The sequence below is a fragment of the Pseudonaja textilis genome, chromosome 6 (assembly GCF_049901715.1).
Source record: "Pseudonaja textilis isolate UNSWEBS1 chromosome 6, rPseTex1.2, whole genome shotgun sequence".
NCBI lineage: Eukaryota > Metazoa > Chordata > Lepidosauria > Squamata > Elapidae > Pseudonaja > Pseudonaja textilis.
Window position 1 is genome coordinate 57,631,278 of NC_141995.1, and position 25,259 is coordinate 57,656,536.

The window sequence follows — 25,259 nt, forward strand, 5'->3', positions numbered from 1 at the left end:
ATGGTTTGCTATAACAAATCAAATCCAGTAAAAAAATGAAATTTAAAAAGAATGCACTAGTTCTTGGAAAAATAGCATCCAGAATCAGAAATAGAACAGAAGCTAAAAGTTCAATGCTGATTTATAATATGACACAAAGTATTCACAGAAATAAAAGTGGAAGAACTGCAAGGGTATATCCAGTGCAAACCACAAGTAGCTTAGACAGGAGATACAAACCAGGGAAATTGGTACTACAGGAAACCAGTTTTTGAACTGTTTTCATTCCCAAACCAGGCATTCTCTCTTCTACCTTCTCTTCAAGAACAATCAAGTCCTTTAACTGAAAAACAAGGTCAATAACTGAGCATCTAGAACAGCACAAAAACAACACAATAAGATGGCCTGCACTGAAGCTTGTAAAAGAAATAAGGAGAGAGAGAGAGCCAATATTAAAAGTTATCAACACTGTAATATCAAAGATAAGCACCATCTCACTGCAAGAAACAAACCAACTGTACAGCTACAGTTAAAATAGAAGATTTTTGATGCAGAATCAACAAACAAGAAAAAAAAAGCCAAACATCACCAAAATGGAAGATTTGGCTGGAAAATCAGATCAGCATGTCAAGATCAGATTTAAGGAAGATAGAAGAAATGAAACAAAAGGAGCTGAAGAACAGGAAGACAAAAGAATACCCTGATGTTAGTTTGTATTTTAATGTTTGATATTGAAATCTAAAAAGGATATTCTAAACAAAAACAAGGAAGAAGTATCGCCCCCTCGGGCAGGGGTGTCAAACTCACATCATCATGTGATGTATTGGGACTTCCCCGCTTTGCTAAACCAGATGGGGGCAGGACCAGCCTGTGAGGCATCCGGCCTACAGGCCGCAAGTTTGATTTCAAATATGTCTACCAGTTTAAAAAAAAAAAAAAGGAACTAGTCTTCTGTCCTATAGTTATATTAGAACTTCAAGTTATGGCATTTCAATTGAAGCTTCAGGAAATTAAGTTGGGAAATTTCTTTGCTTAGATGTATCACTGAACTTCAAAAGGCCTAGGATGTCTTACAATTTTGGTTGGTTGGAAATAAAGCCAGAGGAGAGAACTGAAAACAAAGTCTTGGGATTTATTTTTTATCTACCTGCTGCCCAAACCATAAAACACTTGAAGTTTCCATTTCTTTTTATAGTTCAGTGCATCATTAGAAAAGCAACTACAACCACCAAAGCAGCAATAAAATCCGATTACTTGAGAAGTACAGGTTTATTTTCTATACTGAAACAAGATGCAACAAAAAATAGTTTAAAAAGTTATGTCTTGCCATTTTTAATTTTGGTTTGCCTTCTCCAACTCCTCAAAGACATAAAGGCACCTAAATTTCTTATATCATTTTCAACTTAAACATACATACTACATGTACTGAAGGACAACATTTCCCAACACTTCCCAAGTTGTATTTCTTGAAGGCAAGAGAACAACATTCCCTTGATTGTCAGAAACCAGTGTTGCCTAAGAAATACTATTTTGTGGTCTGGTTTAAGACTACAGCAGTGATGGTTGCACACAACATTATATGTATTGCAATGGATTGTTAGATTTTAGTTTAGCATGTTCTATAAACCCAGCATTTGCACCAAGACAAATTCCTTGTGTGTCCAGTCACACTTGGCCAATAAAGTATTCCATTCTGTTCCATTCATTTAGTGACCAAAGTTACAACAGTACTAAAAAAAAGTGACATAACCATTTTTCATACCTATGACTGTTGCAGCATCCCCGTGGTCACATGATCAAAATTCAAATGCTTGGCAACTGACGGTTGCAGTGTTCTGGGATCTTGTGATCACCTTTTGTAAACTTTGGCCAAGTAAAGTCAATGGGGAAGCCAGATTCACTTAACAACCATGTTCCTAACTTAACAACTGTAGTGATTCACTTAACGATGGTGGCAATCAATGTCGTAAAATGGGGCAAAACTCACTTCATAAAAAAGAAAATTTGGGCTCAATTGTGGTTGTAAGCCAAGGACTACCTCTATAGCTGCTCTTCAAGCTATGAAGTTCTCTAGTCTACCTATGAAGTGTTACCCATAGCCTAGCTATAAAGTTATTATTGTTATTATAATTTAATACATTTATTTTTCTGGAGAAGAGAGCTGTAGCTTCTCTGGTTTAATTTCTGGGAACAATTTTGCCTGAAAGAATAGTTCATGGCAGTCAAAAACTGGGAAGGCAGAACATGTAAAAGAAAAGAAAATACATTGGAAAAATCCTTTGCAGGAACAAATGATGCAGCAATGCCCAAGAGAGCCCTAAATAAATTTCATTTGTTTTATCCCGTTTATTTATTTATTTATTATTCTTTAAACATCTCTTTGAGTGAACAATGTGATTCCAGGTTTTAACATACATACATAGTCATAATTACATTTTCAGCTTTCTTATCCAGTTTCATATCATACCATTACCTCTTCCATTTTTCTTTTAATATGTTTTTCATTTCATGTTTTTTCATTCATTTCCAGACAGAAAAAAGTTTAATCCTAAAATATGTTAACCAATATTTATCCCCTTTCATTGTCAATTCAATCTTGCCACCTATTTTTATTTTATATATCTCCACTTTTTATTCCATTAAACCCAATATACAACAAATTAAAAAATAATTTAAAAAAACATATCAATATAACCTTTTTCACTTACTACATCCTATATTAACCACAATGATCTCCTATTTATATTATAAATACATATATAAATTTCATTCTAAGAGACTACTCAACACTCTTTGTACCTCTCCCTTTATTTTTCTCCACATGTATTAAGTACGCATTCTATGTCTCTGGTCACCTACCACAATCAGTGAGCAACATGATTTGAATGACTCTTACAAGGTATAATCATATGCAGCATGCTCATTCTCCACTAAGAAAACTGAGAGAAGGGAACCAGTTAGATCTTGCTGTTTAAGTATTGATCTTACTTAATTTGGTCTTCTCCCAGTATAATGCAGGTAAGGCCTTAGTTACCTACAGTAACTAACTGCAAGTTAGGAATTCCCAGGAGCCAGCCTCATGAGACAACTAAACATTTTCAACCTTTTGGCCTGTTTCACCTAATCTGTGCTGTCATTAACAGCTGTCCCAAAATCTCAGAGAGAGAAGTCTTTCCAATTTTGTTAATCGGGCTTCTGTAAATCAGACACAGAATGGTGGTATATATCAGCCATGGAAGTCATATTTTACTTAGAAGCTTCGAGGCTGCCAGTTAGTGCCTGGGAATTGGGGAGGTGGGAGGATTCTTAGTGGGTAGAAGATTAGACTCAACAACATTCTTTCTTAGAAGTCAAGGACATGTCATCCTGCACCTGGATGGGAGTGTCTAAAGGAATGGCTCCAATTTGATTGGGCCATGTGATGGACTGATGGGTGTAGGGGATGGATTTTGATTTTCTCGTGGGGAAGAGAAAACCCAGAACTCTCAGATTTGGGTTTTTCCAGATGTGCCGATATGACTTCTTTAATAAATCCTTACTTGGATGAGCTTTGTTTCTGAGCGCTGAATGAAACTGGGGAGTTTCGTTGGAACGCTGACAGTTTATATGTAATAAAACATGTTAGCAGGAGTAAAACAGCCTCCCTCAAAACATTAAAAGAGCCACAATCTTTGGAAGGCTCTTGCAATAGCTTCACACATTGTCCCTAGCTCTCTGTGTATACAACCACTTGCTTGTTAGCATGCAAAGTCGTAATTTATCCTTGAGTGTAACTCCCTTGAGTCTGACATTTCTTTGGAATGTTTTGTACAGTTCTGATGAACAGGGTTTTACATGTGTGTGCAAAACAAAGCAAAACAAAGGTTGTTCTGGAAAACTGCGCTGCAATGGATGTTTTGAAGAGGCCTGCATTTTGCAGCTGCCAATTTACTTCTATCCATATTTGATGTAGAAATTCCAAAGGCTTTTTTTTCTTTTTTTGAGAAAATTATTTTAGAGAGAGAGCTAAAAAGAAAATAAGTTTTTTTCTAACTCCAGAGAGGCAGTCAGCAAACCAGAATTCATTGTGTAGTGCACACACACACATAAACACAGATTGAAAGAACTGAAAGAATTTTTTCAACCCTTCAAAGGGAATAAATACGCATTACAATTTTTTTAAAATTTTTTATTGCCTATTGTTTTATAAAAACGATTTTCAAGAATTACCACCGTAGCACTGAAGGAAGCTAAAGGAATCTAGTGAATAGCCAAAATAGGCATTTTAAATACAAATCAGTAGAAAATAGCAGAAGGTCCTCCTGCATTGAAAAGAAACGCCTAGAAGGGAACAGGTTTTTCTGTAAGCATTGTTTTGAAAATCAGAGTTATTTTTTTTAAGCTTGTGTTATTTTATGAACATTTATTAAATAAACATACAGTAAGCCTCAAATGATCCCCTGTAGCGATTGCAGAATTCCACAAAGAGAAGTTATTACTAGGTTTTCTTAAGCATTTCCTTCTTGATATCATCAATGAATGACCACTGCTACAGCATTTAGCTGATCAGTACTAGAACAGAATATGCCTAAAACAGCTTCCCCTGTTAGATGAATGCTATACAGCGTTGCCATTAAGAATTCTGGAACTGAAATTCTCATATTTGTTTGTGGGGATGAGAAGAAAAGAATTGAAACTCATACCTGAGTACTGATTGTGCATATATGTTTTAATCCATATCTAAATAAAATAAATGAGAGCCAGTTTGATGCAATGTTGAAAGCCCCAGACTAAAAGTGAGTTCTAGACCTGAAACCAACTGTGTGGTTTCAAGCATCCTTATGCCAGTCGTTCTCTCTCAGTCCTAAGAAGGCAGTGACAAACCACTTCTGAAAATCTTGGGGAAAAAAAAAAAAAAACACCCTGCAGGGAGTAATCCAGATAAATACCAGGAGCCAAGACTGACTTGAAAGTACACAATAATTTCAAAACAAAAGGTTCCATGAAGAAGATGCATTTCTGTACTGCGAGTCAGGTAAAAGAGTACGCTAGTTGTTTAGCACTGCAATTTTACAGGTTAATTATTAAAATACAATAATTGCCAGGAAAAATGAAATAGAGGATCCCAGCAGGAAGGAAAAGACGTACCCTTTTATTCCTAGTTCTCCAGAACTTACAGGACTGCTGAATCAGAGGCTTCAGTGTGGAATCTGATTCATATTGACGGACACATTTGGTCGGTTAGTGCATCCAAAGATCACAGCTTGTTCTAGCTGTGCAGTGCTGAGCCCCGAGGCTCCAGACTCAACATTAAAGTTGGCAACTGTTATACAGTGTTTATTATTATGATTTACCATGCCCTTAACTAAGGTAGCTCAAACAGTATTTTGCTGATGCATCCCTATATTTTTATACCTTATGCTAAATTTCTAAATTCTAAATGAAAGAGTTTATTTTACAAATACATTTCTCTTACATGGACAGCTTTTATTTTTTTATTTTTTTTAATTCCAAAGCATAAAAGAAAATTGCTACCTATTCTGTCATCACAACACATATCATCCCTATATAATTCTACAGTAAAATTCTAACCAGGAATGCATTGCCTGCAGCTAAATCAAGGAAAGTAAATACCACTGAACCCATATATAGCTCATTTGGTGCACCTTTGCTTCCTGACATACCTGGCTTTAATTTTTTTTAATTTGGAAAAAATAAGCTGGCCATATCAATTTTTAGTGTCCTTAAATAGTCCTCATGTTGGTGGGGGGTGAAACAAAAGGGTAATTGAGCTAATTCAATTTGTAATAAATGGTTATTTTTTTATACTTACAAGGCCAACATTTTGAATAAATACGTTCAGTCACGTTATGAACGTACACCTCCATGTAGCCTCAATATTACAATAACAATAATAATAATAATGAGGAGGAGGAGGAGAAGAAAGAAAAAGAACTGGAGAAGATAACAAAATACAAAGACCTACAAATAGAAATAGAATGACTACAGCAAAGGCAAGCAAGCGTAGTACCAATAGTAATAGGCGCCTTGGGTGCAGTCCCAAAACAACTCAAGCGCCACTTAAACACCATTGGCATTGACAAATTTGCCATCAGTCAATTGCAGAAGGCAGCTTTACTTGGAACAGCTTCCATCCTGCAGCGATATCTGTAACACCGTCAAACATCCAGATCTGCCTATCCCACGTCCTTGGTTAGGACTCGATAGGTAGACAAAAATGCCAAACCCAGTCTGAACATCTGGCTGACTGTGCAATGAGTAATAATAATACTTCCTTATATACTACTTTATAGTGCTTTACAGCCCCCTCTAAGGGATTTAGAGTCATCTCAGTATCTCTATCTATCTATCTATCTATCTATCTATCTATCTATCTATCTATCTATCTATGAGTCAACTATAACTCTTGCTTTCAATAGCGTTGCTTCTCACTGACGCAAGTATTTAGGGCCCAGGTCTCCCACGTTCACGGCTTGCCTGGGCTGCGCTTCAATTCTGTGAAGAATTGTCTTGGGCCACATATAAAATATATAATCTAGTTAATGTATATAAATCACATGTTAAAAGTTTACGATCTTGTGGGATTGCATTACTAGATGTCCAGAGGTTCACGTGGCCTGCACGTCACAGGTTAGGCATGCCTGGTTTAGGGGTGTCTGAACCGATGAGTTATAGAAGATGAAAGTATTTCGCCTCTCAAACAACACAGATATCTCTTATTTATTCTAACAATCCAGTTTCGGGATTTACATGTCCATTTACACAAGTTATATGCCAGCCCGACCTTCATATGACCTTCAACAATTGATCTTACCAAACTGAAACTTGCCAAGTTAGACAATGGACACCTTAAACATTACAAACAGAGGATAATTAAAAAATCCCAATGGGATATCATTTCAGTTTTCTTAAGATACTACACTCCTGACCTTAGAGTTGCTCTAGGTAGACAAATTTCAGAGTCCAATTAAAGTGTGAGGCTGTAAAATGTGAACTCATTAACAAATCTGATTATGCCTGTCAGGGCTCAAAAAAGAATTATGAGTAATTCTTAACAGTACATTATGAAAAAGAACAAGGGATATGCAGTTTCCCACTAGGTGGGTTTCATATTGTGTTAATAGGAATAAGAATTAGATTAATTTAAAGAGACATGGATTCTATCTCCAATGTGTTTTCTTCTGAACATGGTAAGAAGTTAACTGTATTGTTTTCACATCATTTTGGTTTTGCCACTTTAATTTATTTAATATTTATATTTAATATCCCCGCATCTTCTAAAGAGGAAAAAATAGTTCCACTGTAGCCTTCTCCTAATGTTCATGATGATCTTAATAGAACCACAAACAATGGTAAATTCTGAATATATATCTTATTGTCAATGCAAAGTTGATTGCATTTTCTTTTCACATTCCACAAATCTATGAGCAATCCTCTAAAAAAAAAAAAAGGTAAATACGCAATCAATTGCTACGGTAAAATGTAGAGCTGAATTCATTCTCTTTCATTTACAAATTATTGGAATATAGTAATTACCAGGAAATCTAAATTCATAATCCGAGCAACAAATGAGACAGAAGTACTCTTTGGTTTCGGATTATTCTATTACTTAAGAATTTGAAACTCTTAATATCAGAGATGTACGGATTCTGATTCAGGTATCCTTAAATCCTTTAATACATTCAGAGTTCACAGCTCTCCAGTTAGTAGTGCCCAAAATCCAAACCCTTATTTCCATAGTACTAATATCAACTAAAAATATATATACATTCCTTTGGTCTTTTTAGTTGCCTGCAGAAAGGGAGTGGGAGAAAGCAGTGTATTCCTTAAATGCTTTAGATAATCGCCTTGGCAGCCCAAAGTTGTTGGTGCGAAAGAATATTTCTGGAGAGCATGATTGATGACTCTTGACTGTGGATGTGTCCCATTGGAGAATACACATCCAGGGGGTGGGGGGGAAGACCGGGGTCAAGGGGGAATGAATTATGTATTTTAGTGTCAGCTGCACCCAGCTAACGCCAACATGGTCACTCCTAATAAATCTTTTTTTTTCCTTTGAGAGATGCGCTAAGGACTTGATTTGGATGGGGGTGGAGTTGTTGGAGCTCTGAGTCCAATTAATGTTATTAGCTAACATTAGAAGTGGTAGCTGTTCACCATTGACTATTTTACTTTAACATTTCATTAATGGAGTTTGTGCAAAGGATTTTTTTAGGGGTAGGGCGTTTCCCCTCACACATACCTGTAGCTATAGTAAGATCGCTAATTGTTCTCATCACATGACCATACAATATGGATTAGCATACTGATTTGCTAAAAATGTAAGAAGATGCATGTTGGATCAAATCATCATTTCGCAGTGGCCAACCAGATGCCTATATGAGACTTGTAAGCAGGACATGACTAAAATAACAACTTCCCAATGGTATTCCTTAGCAACTTCACATTTAAATGGACGGTGTTTTTCCCCCTAAAGAGATCATAATTAATAACCACTGGTGGCCTGATCTTTCATGAACTGACCTATAGTGAAAAATGAAAAGAGATTAAATATGTGCAGCCTTCCCTGTTACAGATTATTTTCATGTCAGACTCCTGATATACAGGTGGAACAAAATGCAATATCTAATAAGATGGTATTCATATAGTGTACAAATACCGCTTTAAATTCCAGGTACTTGTGTAACATTGCCTCATGCAGTGACATTGTTCTACTGAGGACAACTTCTCCCACATTCATAGTAATAAAGACCCATTGCATCTGACGTTGCTAACATCTCTAAAAGAACACATTATCTTTTAAAACATTTTCCCTACTCTACTTTTTCAACAATCCAGGGTATAAAATAAGAGTTGCTGAACTTGTTTCTACAGTAGTTCAAAAATGACTTAAAGTCAGAATGTAATATTCATTTTTTGAAAATTATTGAAAGAGAGCAAACTTTGTCAGATTCTCTCTCTAACTTTTATACCTTGCTAGTTTCCAATACTAGTTTTAAATGAATTGGTTATTTTATAACTAAGTTTGCAGTGCAAGTGAGTTCACAAACACCACGATTTAATTTATAAAATCATAATGTGATTTATTTGATTTTGGCTTGGTGATGTGATATGAACCACATCATAGTGGCTTCCGCATATTGTGTGAAACCATACCATTATGGTTTATATAATAAACCAAAGAATTAATTATGGTTTTACATCATTTGAGACTCAAATCTAAAGGTATTGGCCTATAGTGCAGATGATGGTATATTAATTGATTCCAACATAGCACAATGCTATCCAGATGGGCATTTTAATGCCACGGATGGCACTTGGTTGGAAGAAGTTACATCATGAAAGAAAAAAATAAAATCTGTTATTTTTAACAACTTCAATTTCCTGTTTTATATAAACTGGGGAACATGTTGCTTGTTCAGATATAAAATCACAATTCCATCTTAATTTAAGGGTAATCAAAGTTTTCTTTAATTAACAATTTTCATTCTTTTCAGTCAGCGAGTGACTTCATGAAAATGTTTACAAAGTGCAGACTCAATAGCACTTTAAAGATTATCATGTTTTATAAATAAAATACATCCTTTAACAGTCAGCAACCTTCACTGACAGAATTTGGGCTTGCATTTTAACAGTTGAATTAATTTCTATTAAAAAAAGAGACTGTTATTTCTCATGTCATGTTCAAAATTGGAAGCCATTTTTCTAACCATGTTTCTTTTAATATGAATTGTTTAAACTCAAATTCTGCAAACGCAAGTTCTGCTACTGAAAGTCACTGATCCTTAAATGTTTTTCGTATCAGACTCAGGCCATGGAGCAAAATGGAAATTTTTTCACTGAAGGACTTCTAATTTAAAGTGAATATTGAAGAATGAAAATTATAGCTATCTGAGTCTTGTTTAGTCACCATGTCTCTGCATAGAATTTAATGTATAGCTATCAGCCACTCACTTCCCATAAGTCCTTGTGATGACCCGGAGTGTAACACAAACATAACAAAATCCAAAATGTAAATAAATGTCCTTTAATGCCACCAACTTGGCCCCACTGTTCAATAATTCTCAGTTGGGAGATAAAACATACTTAAAAATAGTCTTCAAAAGAAAGCAATACAGTCCAAACTTAATGAGCAGATAGAGCTGAAATAAAAAAACCAAACAAACTTCAATGACAACATTTTCACAACGGACCAGGATAAGTAATTACCAAATTCAAGGAGATAACAAGGCACAGTCTGTTGGAAGGACGCCAACCAAATAACTTCAGCCCAAAAGAACACACACTTTGCTTCTGGCAACTGCTGTGTTGTAATCATCTCTCTTATATACTAGTCTCCCCAGCTGCAACCAATGAGGAGGATCATGGCCGCTTCCTCTCTCATAAGCCAAGTTGTTGCCTTCTCTGTTCCTCCCTGCATGTCCTAGGATGAAGAGGGAATGGGCCTGGTTCGTTCTCTGACTGCTTAGCCGGCCTCTGCCCTTCTCCAGCCTCCTCCACAACCTCCGGAGCCACACCTCCACTCCCTGTCAGCTGTTCCTCCTCTCCTCAGAATCCGACTCTATCAAGGGCGTGACAGTCCCTCTGGTGATAGAATTGAAAAACCAGCCCCCACAAGGAATGTGCTGCATTCATGGAGTACATTTATGTATATGCTAAGATTTCCATTTCAACTAGAAATTTGATAATGCTGCAGGTAGAGCATTATATTGCAGGTACGTTGCAGCCAAGGTCAACTAAATGTTTTCTAATATAGCATGAGTTAAAAAGGGGAAGGATATTTCACCTCTGCTCCTTTTATTGAATTCTACATGAGAAAATATAGTTTGGAAGGGCTATAGGATTTGCGGGCTTAGCTATTTGTTCTTCCTAAGGATCTGTAAACTGAAGAACTTTTTAAAAGACAAAAATACTGTAATTTGTATGAAAATATGCATCATGGAAAGGAGTTATGAGTGTTTCAAATACTGCTATTAATATTAAAAGAATACTATTGGTGAAAATTTTTTTGCAAGAAGCCAGATAAATTATTAAATAAATATTAAGCATTAAAATGATATTTCAAATTTATCACAAATTATATTGTTTGTAATTGACTGATATGTGTCATAATCAAGTCTTTGACTACTAATTGCAAATTTTAAAAATTCAGTGATTCAGGTAAAGAATATCAAGAGTTATGTTTAAGTTCATGTCCTTAATCTTCTATTCTCAATTTCTGATGCACCAAACCCAATAATTAAAGTGATAAATTCCAGCTTGATTTTAGATTAAATTGAAGATTTATAGGTTATTCACTAGCCATCTGTTTCATGACTGACTTTTTCTTAATGCAACAGGAGAACTAAAGTGCAGAAAAATAACTTTCTTTAAAGGTTACACCTACTCATATAAATCCAGATTTTAACTGAAACACAACATACGGCATATTAATATTTCATCTGTCTGCTTGAATTGGAAGGAGAATAGGAAGCTGAAAAGCTGTGCTAAACCAATTGTTAGCTTATTGAGGATAATAATTACAGAGAAAATCCATGTACTGTCATTTCTGAGCCATCCAGAATAGTTCCTGGAAAGTTCAGATAGTAGTTGATTTCCAAATACTCTTACAAACTTAGTATTATCCAAGTACTTTGAACCATAACTCTACCAGCCCAGACCAACTTGTCTACAGCAATAGATTATTTTAGGTCAGTTTGCCCTTTGCAGAATATTAATCAATTTCAAAATATTCTTTCCATGGGGGGAAAGCAAGAAGAACATATTTTTTTGAAGAAAATAGAAAGCAACTTTTTTGAGGAGTACATCCGAATTTAGTGAAAGCAAGAAGCAGAATTGAGAAGAGATAATGCAGATTTAACCCGGAAACAAGGAGAATTTTTCTGACAGTGAGAACGATCAACCAATGGAACAGCTTGCCCTCGGAAGTTGTGAGAGCATCATCACTTGAGACTTTCGAGAAGAGATTGGACTGCCATTTGTCAGAAATGGTGTAGGGTCTCCCGCTTGGGCTGGGGTTGGACTAGATGACCTACAAGGTCCCTTCCAACTCTGATTATCTGTTATCTGTTAGAATGCTTGTAACCAATAAGTTAAAATATCTGCTGTAATGAAGAAACAAATGTGTTCTTCTCATTCACAGTATGCCATGCCTCATCTTGTTTAATTTATAACTTTCCATGATGAAAAAAAATACTTCGCAGATACTATTGTAGAGCCAATTTGGTCTAGTGATTAAGGAACCAGGATAGAAGCTAGGAATTTTAGTCCCACTTTAGGCATCAAAGGATGACCTTGGGCCAGTCATTCTCTCAAAGCTCACCTCATCTCACAAGATTGTTGTTGTGGAGAAAATAGGAGGAGGAAGTTATGCTGGATATGTTTGCTATTTGTAAAAATAATAAAGGTGGGATAAAAATAAAATAAAATAAAGTATGTAATTTGTCATGTACAAACTTTTGTTTCACCAATAAATGAAAGAAGAAATCTTCCTTCTCTGCTCTGAAGCATTACAGCATGAGAAAAGGTACTCCACATGATTCTTGGCTGAGAGGGTTGGACTAGATGACCTACAAGGTCCCTCCCACTCTGTTAATCTGATTCTGTTTGCACGTAATCTACTGCTTAAGAAAATAAAATGTGATGCTTTCAGCCTGGTTGCTATACTTACAGATCTCAGAAACGTTAGGAATGATTATTATCATATCTGTGTTACTGAAAAAGCTTGGACATACTTCAAACCTCTCTTCGATGGCATGCTATAAATTGTTGTATCATCAACCTTTGAAAGGGTAAACATTATGCAAATATGATCCACCAGCCCATTTTATTGGCAGTCAAACATGTTTTCATTGCACATAGAACTCTTAACTACACAAAATGGAAAACAACCCATGGGATCTACTGCTCTATAACTTTATCTTCTGTACATACACAGTTTTTAAAAATCCAGTATATTGTAACAACATAAAGTTTAATATACAGAGATTAATTAATATCACAATGTCTCACCAATAGAAAAAAAATATCAGCAAGATTAATCATTCTGAAAAAAAGCTAATGTAATTTATATGGGGCAGGTATAACTTGCAATAGCCAGGTTCCCACAAAGGCCATCCAAAATGCTATGACTTTAGCTCTAATAAATTAAAAGATTTAACCAATGTAAAACAAACAATGGCTTAGTTAAAATACTGACTTTATTTAAAGTGAATATCTTGAACACAAACGAGTTGACTTTCTATTTAAATAAAACTTTATTTAACTATAGCTTTGCATATATAAAAAATAAATATTTGGACAGCACCATACCATAGCAGACTTTTTGGCATACCATACCTGAACATCACTGGCTTTCATTCTTGTTTCCTCTTTTCCAACAAAGATGTCATCAATATCTACAAGTATGTATCTATCCAGGGATAATGGAAGTCTCTTTCCAGTCAAAAATGAGACAGCATCTATAAAGACGAGTTTGTGCAGCCAGAAGTTCAAATTGTTACCAAAAAGAACACGCTGAATTCCATCATGAAGACCCAAGTCATGAATAACTGTTGCATGGAGAACATTTTTAATAGCAGCTGGAGGGAGGTTTTCGGGTACTCTTATTTTTGCAAATACAACAGGTTGGTAAGCTGAATGATTTATATGGAAAACTGTCCAGTCAGTTCCAGGCAAAGGTGCTTTATCAAGCTTGGATGGTTTTGTTACATGGAGCAAAGGAGAGTGGGGATTGATGCAACAGTCTTTTATACCTACATTGCCATGAATCTGGAAATGAAAACCTTTTAACTTAAAAGTCTGCAAAGTATTATCATTGCTTTTTTGAAATCCAATCACTCCTACACTGAATTCCCCACAGTATTTATCTAAAAGGCCCCGATTCCAGGAATCCATATTCATATATTTAGAAATATTTTCATATATTATTAGAACATACTTGCCTTTATTTTTATCTATCAGTACAGGAAGGTCACCTTTCCCAGAAGCAATCTCTATGTGATATTGGAACCTGCTGGATTCTAATATCATGACTATATCCTGACCAAGTACAGAGTACTGGCTTTCCACAAATACAAGCACAACAGGATCAGTCCTTAGCGGTTCACTGGCCTTAATCATCTTCCACGGAGATAGCAGCACTGGAAGATTCCCACATTCGACCTCTGAAGAAATGTCAGAAACTTCATTTTCTTGTTTGTAGCCATTGTATAAATAATATGCTGAAATAACAATGCTCACCATACAAAACGTAGCTAGTAAGATTACTGTTCGTTGAAAATGTTTATGAAGTTTCACAATAAAAGTCATGTTGTAAGTCAGGCTTAGATGCTTTCCAGTTGTGACTGCATTGAGATTTGTAAAGTTTCAGAATTTATTCCAGTTCAATTTCAGCAGTTTATGTCACCATTGCAGCATGTATCTCTGCCTTCAGGATAATTCAGAGTCAATATATTCTGGAAAGGAAAAAGAGTGTGTTAAGTGATTTTTTTTTTCACTCTTAACCAACTGATCACAATAATCTTAATATTGAAAAACTACCTAACAATGGAATTAAATTTGAAGTGAGAACTGAATTAAAAGGGTCTTCATAAAAACAGACTTCTCCAACATGATTCTTCCTAGATGTCCTGGACCAACTCCCATTACCTGGACTCTATATGCCAATTTATCAAACCACATCTTCATTAAAATGCAAGTAATTAACAGATTTTTTTTATTCCAAACCAAATGCCATTACTTGCTATTAGATATGTAAGTTATCTTTTGGCATAATATTTTATTTACCATATTTTTTGCACTATAAGATGCACCTAGGTTTAGAGGAGGAAAACAGACAATGACAAAGACAGAAGAAGTGGGATTCAACACTGTAAAAGGACCCCACAGCCGCGGACCATATTTTCACTCCACAAGACGCACAGATATTTCCACCCACTTTTGGGGGATGGGGGTGGGGTGGGGGAACGTGTGTCTTATGGAATGAAAAATACAGAAATCATTTAAGTCTTGAAATTTATTATTGTCCAATATAATAAAATATAGAAAAACAATTCATATTTATATATTTAAAATAATTATTAAAACATTAAAACAAAATATAAAAATAAATTTCAAAATGTTTAAATCTTCCTCAACACCAGGTATATCTTAATGGACAGTGATTCAAAGAAACAAGATTTGTGACTTTTTCTAAATAAGAAAGGGCCTTTCTTGGAAACAAAAGAAGATAAAACATTCAGATGCTTTTCTGATCCTGTAGGATTAGTAGGCTATCTAAAAATATTCACCTTTGATAGCTGGCAAAATGACAATGGAGATGGACAGCCAGAATTCAAAGCTTCAGACTATCCAGAAAAGGCTTTCCTCTCATTATTATTAGGGGACATGATTGGGACATTGGAGGCTAAAACATATAAAGAATGGTTGCTGGAACTGGGAGACATGATAGCAGCGTTCCAGTATCTCAGGGCTGCCCCAAAGAAGAGGGAGTCAAGCTATTCTCCAAAGCATCTGAAGGCAGGACAAGAAGCAATGGATGGAAACTAATCAAGGAGAGAAGCAACTTAGAACTAAGGAGAAATTTCCCTGACAGTTAGAACAATTAATCAGTGGAACGACTTGCCTCCAGAAATTGTGAATGTTCTAACACTGGAAGTTTTTAAAAAGATGTTGGATAACCATTTGTCACTCTAAAGTGGTGTAGGGTTTCCTGCCTAAGCAGGGGGTTGGACTAGAAGACCTCCAAGGTCCCTTCCAACAATGTTCTGTTCTAGTCTAGTCTATCCTATCCTATTCTAAAGAAGCAATGGGTGGAAACTCATCAAGGAGAGAAGCAATCCAAAACTAAGGAGACATTTCCTGACAGTCAGAACCATTAATCAGTGGAAAAACGTGCCTCCTGAAGTTGTGAATGCTCCAACACAAGACGAGCACTTTAAGAAGAGATAAACCATTTGTCTGATACGGTATAGAGTGTCCTGCCTAAGCAGAAGGTTGGACTACAAGACCTCCAATAACTGTGCTATTCTATTCCACTCATTCTCCCTTTAAATTTATCATTGACATGGACAGATAAAAGTATTTTAAAATTCAGGATCAAGAATTTTTTTTTAGAGACACCTCCCGCCCCCAGTGTCCAATTAGATGTGGGTGGGGGGTGGCATGTTCCAGATTTCACCCATTAAACAGTACCAGCTTGCAGGATCCAGGATTGTGACTTCATTTGGTATGATAGCACTATGGATCAACTGTCTCCTATTGACCTCACCCCTTTCCTAAGAGGCCTCTAGGGGGCGTGCATAAGCGCACCAATGTGCCTACCGTCCCTGTCCTATTGTTTCTTTTATATTTTTCTTATATGTATCCATTTCATGTATCCATAACTATATATACACTTACACTTATTATCTTGTAAACAATTGACAAATCAAAAAAATAAAAAAATAAACTTTCCTCCAATATCCAAAGCATGCCCCAACATGCTTGATCTGAACCATCCATTAGACCCTGGAGCAGAATGTTATGTGAATCACCAGTAAGTATCAATACGTGTTTTTGTAAGTTATTGTGCTTGGCATATAGTATAAGATGTATCACTGCTGTTTGTTGGATTTTTATTAGTCTTTTAAAGGTTTTTTTTTTTTTTTGGTATTGTTAGCTTCCCAGAATAGAGTAGTGAGTGGACAGCCATATAAATTGAATAAATAAATAAAGTGAAGTCCTTTTCCTGGACTAAAATTATATATGTTTCAACTAAACATGACAAATTGCACAATGTTTTCTATAATGTTATATAGATATTAGTCATCCAACCCACACTGAGTACGCATAGCATTTTTTCAGAAAAATAACACGTTTGTCAGTAAAATACATCAACATAAGAAGGCATTAAAAATAAATTAATACCTTAAAATAAGCAGCAATTATTATTACCCATTAAATGTAGTTATGGGGAAGATAATTGATACAAGTACGGCTTAATATATGAATTATATAAAATAATACATTCAATATAAACTAATGGGATAAGCAACATTTGTTGCTAGAGAACCTTACAAAATAAACATTAAGACATGATAAGCAAAAAAATGTTTTCAAGTCTTACTGGATTTAATGGGAAAAATAAAACTACATCATCCTTGTGCAGAAAACAATCAGGCTTCATTGATCTTAACATCAGCTTGATTAAGTCTTCTTTTCTGTTTTGATACAATTAAAAAGTAAATGTTTAATATGTTGAAAAGCATAAGATTAAAGAAGGGCACATTCTAACATTTTTTAAAGTTAAATGTATTTGGATTTTACTTGTTTGGAACACTTACAATCACGGTAAGTGACCAGAATTTGTGTGTCTGTGTGTGTGTGTGTTGTGTGTTTATTTACATTTTTTAAAAATCCAGTAGATAAGAATCTAAGAGGGCCATATTGATACTTGATAAATTTCCAACATATGTGAATCCATCATCTAGGAATCACACAACACGGACCTATTCTTTTTAGACCTTATACTAATCACAAAATGCTTCATATTCCATGCCTGAAAATTGTTTATGTAGCATTCCTTTTAAGGAATACCTGTTTCACCAGCAACATATTTACAGTAGTCTTCCATAGAGGACAACACATTTTTCCCAATGCCACCTTATGAAATTGTTTTAACCAAGCCCAAACAAACTAAATGTTGTGACTATTTGCAGTTTTGTTGCTCTTTGATTCACTTCCATACCAGTCTAGAGTTGGCTACAATATAAATAAGTCAAATGGTACGTAATATATTTTAACCCTATATTTTGCATCTTCCCAGGTATAAGTGTAGTGGAACAACCTCCAGAAGTGGTGAATGCTCCAACAGTGGAAGTTTTAAAGGAGAGATTGGACAACCATTTGTCTGAAATGGTATAGGGCAGGGCTGTCAAACTTGTAGCCCGGTTTAGAAAGGGGAAAGAAGTTGTGATATGTCATGTGACAACCCGAGTTTGACAACCCTGCTATAGGGTTTCCTATCTAGCTGATTGGACTAGAAGATCTCCAAGGTTCCTTCCAACTCTGATATTCTGTTCTGTTAAATATTCCAAAATTGTAGTGATGTTAAAAAGAAATGACATATTTCAGAGTGTTCATCTAAATATTTCAGTCCAACTATCGGAATGCTGACCCAGCAAAACTTGGCCTGAATCTCTTTTCGATGCAAGGAACCAAGAATGCAGTCCCATACATCCCACTGAGCTAATTGGTACAAGCTTAACAGGATTGCAACTGTGAAGCTGAAAATTCTTTCAGCTAGACTGAAATAGTTTTTTTTTTTCAGCTGTGGATGGAATTGCTTCCCCTAACATTCACATTCAGAATAAAGTATGAGGTTCCTGTGGATTTCCCCCTCAAAGCAATAAGATAGTATTTATTTTTAAAAAGTAAAATAAAATCAGATCGGACTCCTCTATTTAGGTAGCCTGTATTGTACTGGTAGAAATTACATTACAGTAATTTTAATGTTTTAAAATTACTGTTTCTCATCAGTTGACTTTCTAATGAGTTTATTCCACATACACACACACACACACACATATTTATATACAAAATCCAGATTTTAACAATATCATCACATTCTTTTTCAAATGAAATTACTAAATACTTAATAATACATTCCTCACATTTAATCAAAAGTCCACCCCTTTCAGTCCAATTATGCTTAATCCAAAGAATTGTGTGCAGTATGGGTGCAACCTAAACAATTTGTTCTCTGCCATTGTTTTGTCTACGTTTCTAATTAAGATTTGTATACATATGCTGCCTTTTGCCTAAGACAGTAGGATATAAAAAGGATCACAACTCATCTTTGCATATAAAGTTCATTATATTATATTGTTTCAATAAATATTCTAAAATGTTTGGACATCAAGTTGTTTTCTAAAATATTTAATTTTATATTATTCATCTCTTCCTACCTTCCAAAAAAACAAACAAAATCCCATGTAAATTGCAAACAGAAGTTTGTCGTTTCCCTAAAAGAAGTCTGTGTAAGCAAAAAGACATAACCATCTTTAGAAAATCAGATGGGTTGGTTGTTGTTGTTGTCGTTGTTTATTTTAAAGATGTTCATAATGTCCGGGATAATTTAAATTCCCTTTGATTGTCACACCCATGAAACAATTCTGAATCTCACAAAACACTAGAGGGCATCCAGGACTCACAAAAAAAATAAAAAATAAACCTCCATTCAAGAGTGAAGCTGGCCCGGTATCACACTTTAGAAAGACAGATGTTAACAGAGCTATCCAAAAATAATAAATAAATAAATAAATGAAATTACAAGCTCCTAAACCACAAGCGTTTCTTTGGGTGCTTGTGCGTGGGGAGCGATTTTCCTCTTTAAAAAGCCGTTTCTCCATCAGGACCAAAAAATAAATAAATAATACTTTAATGCAGCTTATTGCGACCCATCGTAATTAACACACTCTCCCCAATTGCACCCAAGATCGAGGCGCACGACCACCTTGAAGTCATTGCAAAAACTGCAGCTTTTTTAAATTTTTAATCACCATGAATGTTCCGGCGGGCTAACCCAGGCGAAACTTTTATTCCGGAAAGAATAAAAAGAAAAGAAAAAAGAACTTTTTTTTATTCCGGGAAGAAAAGAGGAGCCGAAGTTTGCAAAACGAGCTTGCCTTCTTCCCCCGGGTGCCTCTACCACCCTTGTCCTATTGTCCCCCTTTAATGTCCTGCATCCTTACTCAGGTTTCTACCTTCCATCTCTTCTCTTGTAAGCGATTCCAAGAAATCAAATATAAACCAAATAAAAAGCACCAAACCCCCGCCTCCCAACCGCTCCTCATCCCGGGACCTGCCTTACCTGCCGGGGCGCACGGGAGTCATGGGGGGCGCCTCCCACTGTTTCGCCCGGGGCTCCCCCCCAAAAAAAGGCACCACCGTCCGCCACTCAGCACCACCTTCCTCCCGGAGCCAGGGGGAAAAAAAAAAGGACGGCAGCTGCTCCCCGCTTCTTTCCCCGGGAAAGAAACACCCCAAAGTGGCGGGCGGGAAGAGCGCAGGAGAGGAAAGGCAGGCAGGGCGGGCGGCACCTTCGCCCCCTCCCGCCGCCGCCGCCCCCCCGCATCACCCAAGCTCGACTGGAAGCCGCTCCGCATCTTCCACTCAAGAAGCGGGGCCGGAACGCCGAACGCCGGGCTCCCCTTTCCCCATTGGTCGGAGGGCTTTCCTGCCTGAACCAATAAGGGGCTTTTTTTTAAAGGGGAAGTCGCAGACGGGGACCGAGGAACTCTCCCCGGGCGGCGGCGGCGGCGGCTTCGGATGAAGATGCGGCTCCGGCTGCTGTTGAGAGGGGAGGGCGAAGTTGGGAGGACGCCTCGCCCGTGGGACGTTTTTGCCGAAACGGGCAAGCTTTCTTAATAAAGGAGACGGGATAACAGTGCCGTAGAAGACAGATGGAGTACAGTGCAGTAGAAGACAGTAACCTGGATGACAGTACCTTAGAAGACAGACGGAATACAGTGCAGTAGAAGACAGTAGTTGGAATACAGTGCCGTAGAAGACAGTAACCAGGATAACAGTACGGTAGAAGACAGTAACCAGGATGACAGTACTGTAGAAGACAGACGGAATACAGTGCAGTAGAAGACAGTAGTCGGAATACAGTGCTGTAGAAGACAGTAACCAGGATAACAGTACCCTAGAAGACAGATGGAATACAGTGCAGTAGAAGACAGTAGTCGGAATACAATGCCTTAGAAGACAGTAACCAGGATAACAGTACGGTAGAAGACAGTAACCAGGATGACAGTACCGTAGAAGACAGACGGAATACAGTGCAGTAGAAGACAGTAGTCGGAATACAGTGCCGTAGAAGACAGTAACCAGGATAACAGTACCCTAGAAGACAGATGGAATACAGTGCAGTAGAAGACAGTAGTCGGAATACAATGCCTTAGAAGACAGTAACCAGGATAACAGTACCGTAGAAGACAGTAACCAGGATGACAGTACCGTAGAAGACAGACGGAATACAGTGCAGTAGAAGACAGTAGTCGGAATACAGTGCCGTAGAAGACAGTAACCAGGATAACAGTACCCTAGAAGACAGATGGAATACAGTGCAGTAGAAGACAGTAGTCGGAATACAATGCCTTAGAAGACAGTAACCAGGATAACAGTACGGTAGAAGACAGTAACCAGGATGACAGTACTGTAGAAGACAGACGGAATACAGTGCAGTAGAAGACAGTAGTCGGAATACAGTGCTGTAGAAGACAGTAACCAGGATAACAGTACCCTAGAAGACAGATGGAATACAGTGCAGTAGAAGACAGTAGTCGGAATACAATGCCTTAGAAGACAGTAACCAGGATAACAGTACCGTAGAAGACAGTAACTAGGATGACAGTACCGTAGAAGACAGACGGAATACAGTGCAGTAGAAGACAGTAGTCGGAATACAGTGCCGTAGAAGACAGTAACCAGGATAACAGTACCGTAGAAGACAGATGGAATACAGTGCAGTAGAAGACAGTAGTCGGAATACAATGCCTTAGAAGACAGTAACCAGGATAACAGTACCGTAGAAGACAGTAACTAGGATGACAGTACCGTAGAAGACAGACGGAATACAGTGCAGTAGAAGACAGTAGTCGGAATACAGTGCCGTAGAAGACAGTAACTAGGATGACAGTACCGTAGAAGACAGACGGAATACAGTGCAGTAGAAGACAGTAGTCGGAATACAGTGCCGTAGAAGACAGTAACCAGGATAACAGTACCGTAGAAGACAGTAACCAGGATAACAGTACCGTAGAAGACAGATGGAATACAGTGCAGTAGAAGACAGTAGTCGGAATACAATGCCTTAGAAGACAGTAACCAGGATAACAGTACCGTAGAAGACAGTAACCAGGATGACAGTACCGTAGAAGACAGACGGAATACAGTGCAGTAGAAGACAGTAGTCGGTATACAGTGCCGTAGAACACAGTAACCAGGATAACAGTACCGTAGAAGACAGACGGAATACAGTGCAGTAGAAGACAGTAGTCGGAATACAGTGCCGTAGAAGACAGTAACCAGGATAACAGTACCTTAGAAGACAGTAGTCGGACTACAATGCCTTAGAAGACAGTAACCAGGATAACAGTACCGTAGAAGACAGATGGAATACAGTGCCATAGAAGACAGTAGTCGGAATACAATGCCGTAGAAGACAGTAACCAGGATAACAGTACCGTAGAAGACAGATGGAATACAGTGCTGTAGAAGATAGTAACCAGGATAACAGTGCTGTAGAAGACAGTAACGGATACAGTACCGTAGAAGACAGGAGACGGAATACAGTGCAGTAGAAGACAGTAACTGGGATAACAGTACCGTAGAAGACAGTAGATGGAATACAATGCCGTAGAAGACAGTAACTGGGATAATAGTATCGTAGAAGGCAGATGGAATACAGTGCAGTAGAAGACAGATGGAATACAGTGCCGTAGAAGACAGTAACTGGAATACAGTGCTGTGGAAGACAGTAGCTGGAATACAGTACCGTGGAAGCAAAATGTTTGGATGTGCTTCTGAGGGCTAGTTTGATCTTAGACTTTTAATTCTACTGCATGTGCATTTCTGTCCCCCCCCCTTCCTCCCACAAGACACACACACACACACACACAGACAGACAGACACACACACACACACACAAACAAAAATGAAAGCACGAATATTATAAAATAATATATGCCTACTTAACACAGAGGAGCATCTCCAGGCTGTATTAATCATATTAAAAGATCCATGATATCCAGAATTCAGTGAGAAAACCATGTTTCAATGAATGTTGCCCATTCTTTAAATTATTTAATTTATTATTTTCTCCTTTACAATATTCCTGTGAGGGAGATCAGGTTGCAAACGAGTAACGACCAGCACCTACTACAATAGTTATTTAAATTGTAGCTTTATGGCTGAGGAGGCATAGAGCTTTCTTCAATCATAGTCTGGCATTTTAAAACAATGTACTCTCACTTAAGTGTTTATTTACCTAATGTGGGCAGCTATAATGTATGTAGTAAGAATTATTGGCAATCTGACATTTGAAAGATTTACAGATCAGTGTCAGGAAGCCCTCCCCTCTAAGCCCTGGTTGTGGCAGTGACCCCAGCTAAATGCCAATTTTATTTTTATAAAGTATCCTTACGTGACCTCTTAGTTCACATCAGAGCATCATGACAGATATAAATGGCAGAAATCCTTTTTTTAATGCTGATAGTGGAGGATGTGAGTTTTGGGAGAGCTCTCGTCCACCCTATAAAATTATTCTGATTCTGAACATTGTCCAAGGGAAATCTTGATTGTCTTTTTCAGTAAAAAGCCTAGGATTATTTAATCTTTGGCTTTGCTGGAATGCGAAACCTTTGTGAAATTATTAGATGCAAATGATAGTCCAGCAGAGCTGCAAGAGAAGTTACATATGCATAACAACAAGATATCCATATTATGACCTCTTATCACAACAAACACCGAAAGATTAACTTCATATTTAAGATACAAGAGTAGGTTTGGATACAAAATACATACTTAATAAATGGACTCTATTGCCATCAAGTACACTGTGAAACAGTATATATCAATAAATTATCTTTGCTTATCAACATAACCTTTAAATTAAATTAGGTGTATGAATGTTGCTCTGTGAGTGAGATGGCCTATGATGTATAAATATATATGAATAAATAAAACACTGAAAGAAGAATGCTCATTTACATATGCCATATGAAATGGCAAGGTGATCAGAACAGGTCAAACTATAGAATATTTCCTTTCGCTTCCTCATTTTATATTTCCCATCATTGAAAAATAAGTTCTGTTTTCTGCAAGCTATTCCTGAATGTGTTCATCATCTTTTTTTTTCTTTTTCTTTGAACCTTTTGATGAAAACTAGATTGGCTGCATTCCTTCGCTGTTTTTTTTTTTTTTTTTCATTTTTCAGCTTTCATTTTCACAACTATTTCTTGTGGTTTCTTTGGTGGGTTTTTTTTTTTTCATGCCACATGATGGCTACTGGAAATTAAAGATGAGATCTTGCCTTCAGGTGTCAATCCATATGGAGTGTCTTTTGCAGGTGTTGCTGCAATAGCAAAGACAACTGTGCTGAATGCAAAAATTTGCAATAAGCTCTGTTCTCAAACAATTGATACCTTTCAAAATCAAGTTATTCAACTAGACGTAGAAAGCAGAGCTAAGGATTGTTGCTATATTATTGTGTTTCCCCAAAAATAAGACCCTGTCTCATATATTTTTTTTGCCACCAAAAAAGGCACCACGTCTTATTTTCGGGGGATGACTAACTGACTAACCACACTTGAGCGCATCGTCCCCAGCCTCCTTTTCACTGTCAGAGGTCTTTAGGGGTTTCTTCTTCTGTGGCCGGCAAGTCTTTCCTGAAGGCCTCTGCAGCTGATAACAGAACTGATTGATCCAGAGCTTTGTAATCAGCTACAGAGATCTTCAGGAAAACCTTCCCAGCCTTGCCGGCTGCAGAAGAAATGGGCCGGTGTCGGGATGTGTGAGGCCCAACTAGCTTAATTTTTACCCTCCACTCTGGAGTGGGCGGGATCTTAATTAGGGCTTATTTTGGGGGGGGTAGGGCTTATATTGGGGTCATGTGTAAAAATCAAGCTAGGACTTACTTTCAGGGTAGGTTGTATTTTCAGGGAAACAGTATATGCTTGCTTCTGAAGCTGTAGTGTAATAGAAATGGGAGGTGAAACTATGAAGGAAGTTTTGTCCATGCCCAAGTAACTTTAGGATTGAAATGGCATTGGCTCTGACTAATTATGTTCAATTTGGGCTTATGAGGTATGTCTCTCCATCTCTCTCTCTCTCTCTCTCACACACACACACACACACACACAAACACACACACACCAAAGACCATAATTTTTTCTTTTTTGGTAACAGATTATTAATGATTACTCTGTACAGCAAGAAACCTTAAAGCTTTTCACCATCACTTGAAATAAATGATACTAGAACTGCATCATTTGTATATATGATACTGAAAGCATTTTATTGGCTATCATAGGAGGTTTAAAGTTAATGAATGAGAATTGAGAGAAATTACTATAGAATTAATATTGCTGTTCAGAATTATATTAATTCTACATTCCAAAAAGCTAATATTTAATTTTATACTACTCCTTCTGGATTGGCGTTAAATCAGTCAGCAGACTGTGATAATTGCAACTAACCTTTAGGTAGAATGATACAGCATCTGAATGATAGCA

General features: G+C 37.0%; 1 protein-coding gene across 4 annotated transcripts in view; it reads right to left on the minus strand.

The window, feature by feature from the left end:
- LOC113435673 (bifunctional heparan sulfate N-deacetylase/N-sulfotransferase 3) overlaps nt 1-20,014 on the minus strand; it is a 71,870-nt gene extending 51,856 nt beyond the window's left edge. The window contains exons 1-2 of one of the 4 annotated variants that reach the window (XM_087936660.1): nt 19,832-20,014; nt 13,318-14,435 (exon numbers count right to left, since the gene is read on the minus strand). In XM_087936660.1, the coding sequence (XP_087792786.1) occupies nt 13,318-14,289 (972 nt within the window). In that variant the 5' untranslated portion in view covers nt 14,290-14,435; nt 19,832-20,014. The remainder of the gene's footprint in view (nt 1-13,317; nt 14,436-19,831) is intronic. The other 3 variants (XM_087936658.1, XM_087936659.1, XM_026699636.2) reach the window with 3 other exon arrangements.
- Between the last annotated feature and the right edge of the window lie 5,245 nt (nt 20,015-25,259).